The 9,830-nt window shown below is 37.9% G+C and overlaps 1 protein-coding gene across 1 annotated transcript; it reads right to left on the reverse strand.

The window, feature by feature from the left end:
* Positions 1-7,116: 7,116 nt before the first annotated feature.
* Positions 7,117-8,052, reverse strand: LOC139728019 (trace amine-associated receptor 9-like). Its single transcript, XM_071638985.1, has one exon. It carries the CDS (start codon positions 8,050-8,052, stop codon positions 7,117-7,119), a length of 936 nt encoding a protein of 311 aa, XP_071495086.1.
* Between the last annotated feature and the right edge of the window lie 1,778 nt (positions 8,053-9,830).

Below are 9,830 nucleotides of genomic sequence, written 5' to 3' on the forward strand. Positions count from 1 at the left end.
TGCTAGTTGCGGAATCGTCACCCATGTCCATGCAACTGACTGCCACTTCCAAATCGGCCTAGGGCTTGTAGGCTCTTCCTCATTTTGCGCAGTAAAATTCGGCGTACCAATCTCTACTGTCTCTGTATAGATTTCTGTCATAATTTCATGGCTGATTTCTGATATATTAAAATTCCTTTCTAGAAATGTCTTGATTCGAACAATTTTGTCTTGGCGTGGGGTTGCTCCAATATATAAGTAGCTCTTGACGATCTCAGTAGAATCTGAAACATTGCCTAAAGGCTGCCAGTGTGTCGTCAAATTGCTGTCGATGACTTCAATGTCTGAATGACTTTTAAGGCTGACGACTAATGTCCCGACAGTGTTTAGGCCAGAATTTTGTACAGCTGTAGTGCTGACTGGTCGTGCTGTGACTGTAAGATGAACCGTTCCAGATATGACAAGAAGAACGATCGTCACGTTTATCATTATCCTCATTTTGTCTCTGTTTTTGTTTTCCTGTAAAGAACATAGCATCGTAAAATGGAAAAGAGGAGTTGATTCATCTGTTGTTGTGTCAACGGATCTTTAAAGTGCATCACCATTCATTGTTAACTTTAAATTTGGAAACAGACGAATTTTCATCATAGCCATGGAATTTAAAAATGACAGAAGTAGTTACATTATTTGTAACTATGTATTCAAATCAGACGATCTTATCATGTCAACCCCTTTATACAAGTCTTCTTTTGACCCACTGACAAATCACTACCACTTTTTCAATTTTGAAATTAAAACATAGACCAAAACCTACCAACTTATACACAATAATGTATTTTTGCTGTAAAAAATTTCTTAGTTCCTTATTTCAAAGCGTTAGGAGTACATTTGTTTTTTCTGTCGGTATATATATATATATATATATATATATATATATATATACCGACATCCAGATACCTATTTCTGTATCTGAACAGTAACAATCTGAACAGCAACACTAAGTACCTAATGCGGTGGTCTGATGATCAAAGTGACTAAAGCATAATTATGACAAATAGAAAACAAGACTAACTATGAAATATTCAATACCGCTTCTGTTTAAAGCTGGTATTTTATTGTAGGCTTGAGTGAGTTAACTAGTAAACCTTACCCGAAGCAGCTGAACTCTTGACCACGGATTTGCAATATCAGCAATTCACGCATAACATCCGCACTCTGTTGAAATGATGTTTTCGAACTGCATGTCTTTAGGTTTTGGTAATCAGCATTGTATAATGCGCATGAGCAGATTATTGATTGAATTCAGCCAATGATATCATAAGCCTGTCACAATTAGACATATTACCCTTTGGAAAACACACACACCCACATACCAGGCAAAAATTAAAAGACTGCACTCAAGCAAATTACTAATTTACCATAATACCGTAAGGGTAAGGACTCTATCAACAATCCTGTAATTTGACACTGCCTCTGATTATTAAATTCGTTTGCATGATAACGTTTATTCAAGCAAAGCATGTCAAACACCAACAAGAATACATCACTACGTACACCAGGCATAACAAGTAATGATGCTGACTTTTAAACGCCCCGAATATTTGAATCAATTCATATAAAACCATATGAATTGAATTGAATTGAATTGAATTGAATTGAATTGAATTGAATTGAATTTAATTTAATTGAATCAAAGCGTAATTTATTTATAAAAGAGGTCTATGCTCTGTTATGTTTGAATTGCGAAGGATCGATAAAGGCCCTGGCACACCTTTTCGGGTAAGCTAAGAGAGCTTGTTGCGAGTAGCAATATTCCAGCACGCAGAATTTTTTTTTTTTTTTTTTTTTTTTTTTTGCGGGCGGGCAAGGATGTTGGCGAATTCCGTACTTGCGTCCTACCTGCTAGACGAATGTTACTTACCTTGTGTGTATTCCTTTTGACCTGCGTGAGAGCTTCGAAACCGATCCGCTTTCAGTTACGGGCGACATACGGGGATTGCGAAGTACCTGCGTTACAGCTGCGAAGTACCTGCGTGGGAGTTGCCTGCGAGGTGCTGCCGATAAGGGCTTCCTGCTGGTGTTCTGCGTGTACCTCTTCGGGCAACCCCCCGCGACTCACCCGGAACAAGTTTTGAGCATGCTCAAGGTCTTGTCAAACCGTGTCTGAGGAAGCATTGCGGGTTGATTACGGAGTTGGCCCGCACATGACAGTACTTACCACGTATCTCGCCCGTAGTTCCCCGAAGGTGCGCTCGCTAGTCCGATTTACCCGCAGCCAAGTTTTGAGCATGACCAAAACTTTTTCCTGGTGAGTCGCGGGGAGTGCTCGCAATGGTCCACGCAGAACACGGTCAGTAGGAGACCCGTAACTGCCGGAAGTCACAAGCAGTTGACCCGTTTGAAGTTTGTAGGTTGCCTTTGGATCTATACCTATATGCGCCGGAAGCGCGTGTCATCTGCGGGCATTCTACGTGCACAATACGGGTGTTTTACTGCCAAGGAACGGTGTCGAAACTGCCAACATCCGTGTTGCTGGTCAGTTTTGCCGGCGTGGAGCGAGTTATACGAGAAAATTACGTGCATGCTGAGGGTCAGTTAAGGCCTACTGTCTCTCTGCTAGTTAGTTGAGAGTAGGCTGCGTCTGAAATAATGTCATTATTTGGGACTACTGCAATATCAAATTCCTTCAGTGGGATTATTCCTTCACCGAGTTGTCAGCCTTCGCTCGCCACCGCATGCACCTGACACGCAGGTCACAAAGGATGCACGTAAATAGAACGTAAGTAGCATGGGTCTAGCGGCTAGGAAGCAGGCGAAACTCACCCAAATCCTAGTCCGCATCCAAAATTTGTCCTGCCTGCTATAAAATCCCCACAGGCGACAAACCTGCGTACCTTACCTGGAAAAGTGTGTCAGGGCCTAAACTTGGCTGCGGGTAAATATGCTAGGTATGCTGTCGTCTGCGAGGACCTCCGAATAGCAAATATTGTTTTACGCAAGTCGCACGAAAGGCTTGCTCGGAAAGGTGTGGCAGGACCTGACTTAATCAAAATAATACAGAAGAAAGATAACGCTATTTTCCCCAACGTGCTATGCGCGCAGAAATCGCCACCCCACTTTACCGAATAGTTCTAGTTGGTCACACTTGCAAAAAAGAAAAAACAAGGAAAAAAGCTATGGCAAAATCTGACTGATTCCTAGTCAAATCTAACAGCTTGGTGCAACTAGATATCCAGTCAAATTGACAAGATCAATCTAGTTATTCTATCTGACTTGTTATCTAGTTAGATTTGACTAGATTATCAGTCAAATAGAATTAGATTCTGACTAAATCAGTCTAGTTATACTATTCTATCTGACTGATTATCTAGTCAGATAGAATAACTTCTTTGATTAGATAATCAGTCAAATAGAACTGCTCGATTTTCCCTACACCAATCTAGTTATGCTATGTGATTATCAAGGCAAATCCCATTTAGATGAAAGGATCAGCTGTGTGCAACTAGAAATCACTAAAATTGACTAGATCAATCTACGTAGTTATGTCGATCTGACTATACGTTTAGTAAAAATCACTAAATCATCTTGTCAATTTTCACTACGCATCCAGTCATACTTTGCACACCACTCAAGTGATACTCTTTGAACATTAGCTTACTTTCAGTACTTTGCTTCAAATGCGGTATTTATTGCATCAATACCAATGAGAATAAAATGAAGTTGCAAACAAATGTGTACATAAGCATTCCTCAAAAGCAAGACCAATACAAAAACAAAAGTAACCAAACAAACCGGTATTTACATTAATCTGTTTCTTTCATGAGATCATTATGCTATCATGACTCAATGACCTCACATAGGAATTCATGCAAGCAAAAACCAGATATAAATACAGGACATGATCCACTCAAAGAAAAGAATGCTGGAGCTCCTACTGCTATTTAATAGTGAAACATCTTAGTTCTCTTTACAAATTAGTTATGAATATTGTTCCAATTCTTTGATTCAGCAAGATCCCTGACTCCTATACGAAAACCTTAAGAAGTTTCCCCACAAGTTCAAAGCAAACCAAAATAAAAAAAAATTGGGTTGACAATTGTTTCCAAAACCACTGTTATCTCAAACTTTGCACTGTATTTAGTACCAAAGCACTGCTTTGGAAAGGAAAGAGGTTATAAACAATTTTTCAGTATGTTTTTCAAAAAATCATACATAAACATTACTGAAGGTGACTGATAAATATTAAACTCCTGCCTCACGCTTGTTATGTACCTGACACTTCTAACAAAAAATCACAGTATCATGATATCATATTGCTCATGAATTTGAGGGGGTATTTTAATCCATAAGATTTTGTATCTTTGTTAAAAAACATGTTGCCATGAAAATGCATTGCTTGACATTGGCAGGCATTTTTCATAAATAAACATTACAGAAATACATTACTTTTATGAAATACAAACTGAATTGCTCAAAAATGGTTTTAATTCACAAGATTTGTATGACCTGAATACAAAATGTTGTTACCATGGCAACACACTACTTGGACACTAACTAAAAGTTACTTATCGTATAGGTTTTGGTATTAATTAGTTGATGCCGCAAGGTATTGAAAGTCTGAGGAAAAGGCAAAATCCATGCACTTGAGTATATGTTTACAGCATGCGACCTTTAGTTCTTTAGTTCCTGGTGTAATCTACCGTAATATGGGAGGTATAATAAATTATACAGTTGTGAATATTAGCAATAGAATCATGTGATAAAATTATTCACACATTTCGTGCGTGTAGACTTTCTATACAGCAGGATGTTACACCTGGAACTTCTGTAAATGGTACCCAGCATCTGAACAATTGGGACCGATTTAATACAAGGTTCATGATCAGATGTCAAATGGACATAGAATTAGGGAATGATACCTTTGTATACCAGCTCACTACAGTACCTGGCGAGCAAGACATGGCGGCATTAGGGATATGAAACTCGGAAGTGTAGCAGGGTTTTAGTGTACATTCCCCCATCCACATTGTATACCATCCATCTTGCTGAGAAAATCTCACGTTACGGATGTCTCCCAAGGAGTCAACTTACAGAACACAGATTGCTTCAAGGCATTGATCGATGTCACGGATAACAAATATAGATACCAAACAAAGACGACAGCCGGCTTTCGGCTTTGAAGGCTTGACTATGAGAAAAAGCGAGAAGAGTACTGAGCGATTATTTGTACTCTTATTCATGCTTCCCATAAGCTACGAAAAATAACGTTCAAAAGGCTGTGTCTTTTACAACAGTAGGAAAGAAGACACACTTTTTGTCTGCAATTAAGATGAGAAGAAAAAGCAGTAGTAGGCCTGTAGTCATTTAGTATGAGCATTTCTCGTTAATGACATCTTGTGCTATGGCTGACTTTTAAATCAATTTTACTCTTTCTCTCAGTACAAAATGTACTTGTAAGATCGGAATTGATGATCCACTTTTTAACAAACATGTCGGGAGAAAAAAAAAACAGATACATATTTCATTTCATTTATTTTCATATTTCTCAATGAATAAAAAAAAATACATCAAATGTAACAAAATTGAATAATACATGATGTCCAACTAGGAGACATACATAGAATACTGTAAACATATAACACATAGTGGTTATGTGTACACGTAATATGTACAGACGGAGACAAATGATCGAAAAAAATTATCAGCTATGTGCATCTTCACCCCTCTGCACTCATATTCTCATTCTCTCTTACTGATATTTTGCTTCTTTTCCTGTCAGTGCTGTTATAAGCGCTGATTCAAGCTAATTATGAAGTCATGTATACGTGATATGGCCTCAGCGAAGATATACGTCTTCAGTAAATCAAATCAGAATCCAATCGGCTTCCCCAACAGTACACTTAGATTATTTTCATTGTCGAGACTCTGGGGAGTTACGTGCTCAATCTATTTCTTTAGACTGTAATTTCTTTAAATTTTTTAATTCTTTACACATTTTAACTATGTGTTATATTACTGCTATGTCATTTTAAGTGTCATATCAATGTTATCTGTGTCAAAGTATTACATAATCTATGACTTTCTTCAACTGCCATAATTTTTCGTCTTTAATAGTTGTCGTCTTTTGATTGATTCACGATTGACCTGTGATCCCCCTCAATGAAATATACGTAAAACATGATGTGAACCAATGATTTAAATGAAAAGATCCAAGTGCATAATGACTACACACAACACATAGGCCTGCATCTTTAAAAATCCAGAGACCCACCTAATTTAAGTACTTGTTGGTAAAAAATTTAAGTGTATGCTTGATTTCAGCATGTCTAGATATATCTGAAATTCTACATATTTATATAAAGGTAGATAAACATGATTAATTTCGACATGGGAGAATGCAAATACGACTGGAATATATTTTTGATATAAATTGATCGGGGAGGAATATGAATAAAGAACTTGATAGCAAACTAAGTCCACTTGTCGTAATTTGAGATATTTGAGATTAAAGATGTTGAAAAAGATAAAATGAAATATGGGATACTTTCAGTCATGACTTCAAGAATATTCCTTGTTTTATAACAAACGAGGTATTGTTAGAAATTAGATGATGGAAATATCTTACAAAGGATTGAAAATGGCACTTAAACCATTTTCCTATCAATTTCTTCAGTGCAGTGTTATTAATAAAGGTGCTTACAATTTCTCGGATGATCGATCACACTTTCATGGCCATTCAAACTGGAATGCAAGTCAAACGTAATGTTTGTAGTGAAATGAAGTGTGACATCTTCCACATTTTCGTGACCTATGTATATATTTTTCTGCCATTTCCTATCTGCAACCATAATTAAACAATAGGACACTTTGTAGAGCTTTGCTAATGCCCTTTGAGATTATCTCATTTTGCAGAGAAACTTAACCACCCTTTTACATGACAATATCTTTGAAACAGATTAAATTCCTCAAAATAAAAGAAAATAACAAAATCACAGTTAAACATCTAGTGTGCACTTTTAGAAGATGTTAATGGGAAAAGTTATGTAAGTTGGCCAGCAGAATATGATATGAATATTTAAGGTAAACTTCAACTCTTCCTATTATATCTTGCGATGAAACGTGAAAGCTTACTGTTTCTTAGACATCGACATTGTAGATTGTCGAATCTGTATCCCCTGTTATCTTTTCGCTGAACAAAGCTGTTCTCCTCGATGTGCTAGTGGTCGATATGAATAATTCTCGTATTGCCTTGCGGAATTCAGGATTCCGAATAGTGTAAATAACAGGATTCGCGCAAGAATTGCAGAAGCCTAGAACAACTACAGCAAAATAAAGAGGACTGTACAAATATGACGATGGCAGAACACGAAGGTTGTACAAGAAATATCCAGTCTGTGTTGGTGTCCATGAGATGAGGAAAACGACGACAACAACGAACAGAATCTTGAGAACACTTTTCCTAGCCACAAGGTACTTTGCTGACGGGTTTAACTTATTGCCCTTTGAATTTTCTCCCAGCCTTCGGCGGGATTGTCGATGGAGGACCAGTGCAGTGAGAGCCTGGACTACAAGCATGATGACAGCCGGTATGAGAAACTGAACGAGGTAAAGCATAATGCCTGAGATAATCTGGGCAATTCGTGACTGAAATACTTCAGTGCATTTGTTGCCCTTCGCACTAGCCACAAAGAACAAGAAAACGTTTGCCAAAAACGCGGCCATCCATGTCAAGGCAACAACTTTGCCAACTCTCTGCCGTGTAACAAGACGCTTGAAATGAAGAGGATGGGCAATCGCAATGTATCTCTCTATTGGAATCAAGGCCAGAATGAAGATGGAGGCATCCACTGAGACCCACATGGGCATCGATGTGTAAACTACCTGGCAGTAGACATCTCCTAACCATGTTTCAGGAACCCTGAGTGGCGTAGGCAGCGGGACCATGAACACTGACGTCAAGAAATCCGCAGCGGCCAGAGCACCAATCAGTGCATCAGTTGACCGGCAAGTGTGGCGCCTCTGCAGTACCACCAAAATTACGACAAGGTTTCCAACTATTCCTAGCATGGACATTACTAGCTGCGGAATCGTCACCCATGTCCATGTAACTGACTGCCACTTCCAAAGATCGACTGTTTCTTTTTCTTTTTGCGCGGTAAAAGTTTGCGTACTAATCTCAGTTGTTATTGTACAGATTTCGGTCAGTTTTTTGCAGTTGATCTCTAAAACATTACAATCCTTTTCTGAAAATGGCTTGATAAGTAGGCTTTTGTCGTTGCATGGAGATGTTCCAAAATGTACATAGCTCTTTTTGACCTGGGTAGAGAATATATCATTGTCTAAGGGCTGCGCATGCGTCGTCAATCTTCTGTCGGTGACCTCAATATGTGAATGACGTTTAGAATTAGCAACTGATGTCCCAACAGTGTTTTGGGTAGAGGATTTGACCGTTGTTATACTAGTTCTGATTGGTTGAGCTGTAACCGTAAGATGAACCGTTCCAGATATGACAAGGCATATCATCGTCAGGGTTGTCAGTATCCTCATCATTGTTCTTCTTGTCCTGCAAAAGACATGACATCGTAGAATGGATATGTGAAGTTCATTCATCTTTTGTGCTGTCTGAGGATCAATAAAGTGCATTATGACTGTCAACATGACTGTGAAAATATGATTAAGTTGTACAAACAGACGAAGTTTCATCAAAATCGAAAACGAGACATCTATGGCATTTTAAGATGACAACTTTAAGCAGGGAGGTGGGACGCCCACCTCCCTGGTTTAAGATGCAGTTACAGTATGACAATGTATACAAATCAGAGGATATAATGTAAACAACTAACAAGTCTTCTTTTGACCCATTAACAAATCATTTTTGTTAATGGATCAATTATAGAAGAAATATGGTGAGACAAAACCTTAATCTTCCACACAATATCGTTTCTTTGCGGTACGAAGTAATTAGTTCTTACTCTTTGGAAATTTGGTTGCTAATTCAATATTTTGGGTTTTTAACACCTAGTTATCAAGCCTTGGGAGAGTTTTAAGGTCATAAAGTATTGATCAAATCCACTAATGTTTGGTAAATAGTATTACGAAAAATACTATTCTCCCATTAATACCTGTAAAACTTTGTATTCCATTATATTTCATCTCCGAGGTTTTTAAGGTTTTGGATTGCTTTATATTAGTGCTCTTCATTAGTGCATTCGTTTCCGCTCTGTAGATAGTGTAGGGTTAGGGCTAGCTTATCAACCGGCTACATTTATCAAAATGTAACAAAATGTCAGCATACTGGCGGTGACAATGCATTTTTTGCTACAATATAAGCGGTTTTACTGACCATTATGAATCCAACGCAACTTTGCATTTGATTTGAACCAAACGCAAAGTTGCGTTTGATTGCAAAGGACTTGCGTTTGATTTTTGGAGTTACGTTTAAACGCAACGTTTGTAGCAACGGGACCCAGGCTAGGTTGTCGTAATTTTTATCATTTGATTTGGAGAGCAATTTTTTTTTATAATCTCTCCTTTAAAATAAGCTTAGAATTGAAATCGCTATATATATTCTTAAATCAATTATCGCCAAATTTAGAACAGGCTACTAAAAATCTATATCAAGCTATCAAATCCCCCCCCCCAAAAAAAGCTATCTTTTGGTGGCCCAATCGGGCAGCCTAAATTCAGCATGAAATTTATGTCATCTTTCATGTAGGACCAAAACATTTCTTTGTCGGGAAAAAGAAAAGAAAAGAAATTGTTAGTTACTAATTAGAATTAGTAAAAAAAATGAGCCTGGTATAGATGTCATATACTACCTTAATGACACTACAACCAGGTTGTATATAGAA

This window comes from Diadema antillarum, unplaced genomic scaffold (genome assembly GCF_040938485.1).
Source record: "Diadema antillarum isolate AM-2024a unplaced genomic scaffold, OU_Dant_1.0 seq00000161_RagTag, whole genome shotgun sequence".
Classification (NCBI taxonomy): domain Eukaryota; kingdom Metazoa; phylum Echinodermata; class Echinoidea; order Diadematoida; family Diadematidae; genus Diadema; species Diadema antillarum.

Excerpts from the sequence above, each read along its gene's own strand:
- LOC139728019 (XM_071638985.1), bottom strand. The coding sequence starts at position 8,052 with ATGTCCATGCTAGGAATAGTTGGAAACCTTGTCGTAATTTTGGTGGTA.